The 934-nt window shown below is 40.4% G+C and overlaps 1 protein-coding gene across 1 annotated transcript; it reads right to left on the bottom strand.

Annotated features, from left to right (window-relative positions):
• Positions 1-7: 7 nt before the first annotated feature.
• Positions 8-932, bottom strand: LOC107059435 (U-box domain-containing protein 18-like). Its single transcript, XM_015305942.1, has one exon. The coding sequence runs from the start codon at positions 930-932 to the stop codon at positions 198-200; it is 735 nt and encodes a 244-aa protein (XP_015161428.1). The 3' UTR covers positions 8-197.
• Positions 933-934: the final 2 nt, after the last annotated feature.

Below are 934 nucleotides of genomic sequence, written 5' to 3'. Positions count from 1 at the left end.
ACAACAATTCACATTAACATCAGAAAGTATAGAGATACAAGTAAAACTATACAAAGCTTCATTCAAAAAACCAGAAGCTGCAGCAGTGTAGTGTGACTAGCTCTTAAAAACTTGAGCCGATATCACCAGTAAAGGAAAATGACACTAAAGCATCCTACACCATGGTGTATATATACATGTTGGATGCTTGTAAATAATTACCATACATTAATGAATTGATCCTCTATAAAAACTGGAGTGATCAAGCCAGATGAGGTCTTCTCGTTGTACTCGTGCAAGATTCTGATGAGTGTACTAGCTTTCTTGCTTGCTTTTGAGTTGCCTTCAGCCAGGAGGGAATATAACGGTCCCATGAGAGATGAGTTCTTTACTAAAACAGGAACTGCATCTGCTCCACCATTGATACACAAAGCCAGCAACAATGAGACACAGTACTCTTTTGATGCCCTTGAATTGCAAGAACTTAGAACATTGACAATAATAGGCAAAGCTCCAGCATAAAGAACAGCCATTGCTCCGTCTAGCCTTTCAGAAAGCGTTGTTAAAACTGCTAAAGAATCTGTAATGAGATCTTCCCTTTCGAAAGATTTCAACAGATTAACCACCAAGGGGACTAATCCAGCAGCAATCACTCTCCAGTGGTTTTCGGGGCGCATTAGGAGGCCAAAAATGGTGACCAAGGCATTCTTTTTTCCTCTGTCAGTGCCATTTCTTAGCAACTCCAAAAGTGATGGAATGAACTCTGGATTTTCTCCCATCATTTTACGGTACTCTTCTACTGATGTAAGGTAGAATAATGTACCAGCTGCGTGCTGTCGAGCTTCCATCTTTAGCCCTCCTTTCAACACATCAAGTATCAAGAACAAACCTCCATTTCCAACAATTGTGCTTTTGCATTTAGAGTTCTTTGAGAGGTTCAGCAGAGTAGCCATTG

Source organism: Solanum tuberosum, unplaced genomic scaffold, assembly GCF_000226075.1.
Source record: "Solanum tuberosum cultivar DM 1-3 516 R44 unplaced genomic scaffold, SolTub_3.0 contig01685, whole genome shotgun sequence".
Lineage (NCBI taxonomy): Eukaryota > Viridiplantae > Streptophyta > Magnoliopsida > Solanales > Solanaceae > Solanum > Solanum tuberosum.
Note: the sequence above shows the minus strand (reverse complement) of the source record. Positions and strands in the feature narration are given on the sequence as shown.

Bases quoted from the DNA above. Each gene is read 5' to 3' on its own strand.
- LOC107059435 (XM_015305942.1), bottom strand. From the start codon at position 932: ATGGCTACTCTGCTGAACCTCTCAAAGAACTCTAAATGCAAAAGCACA.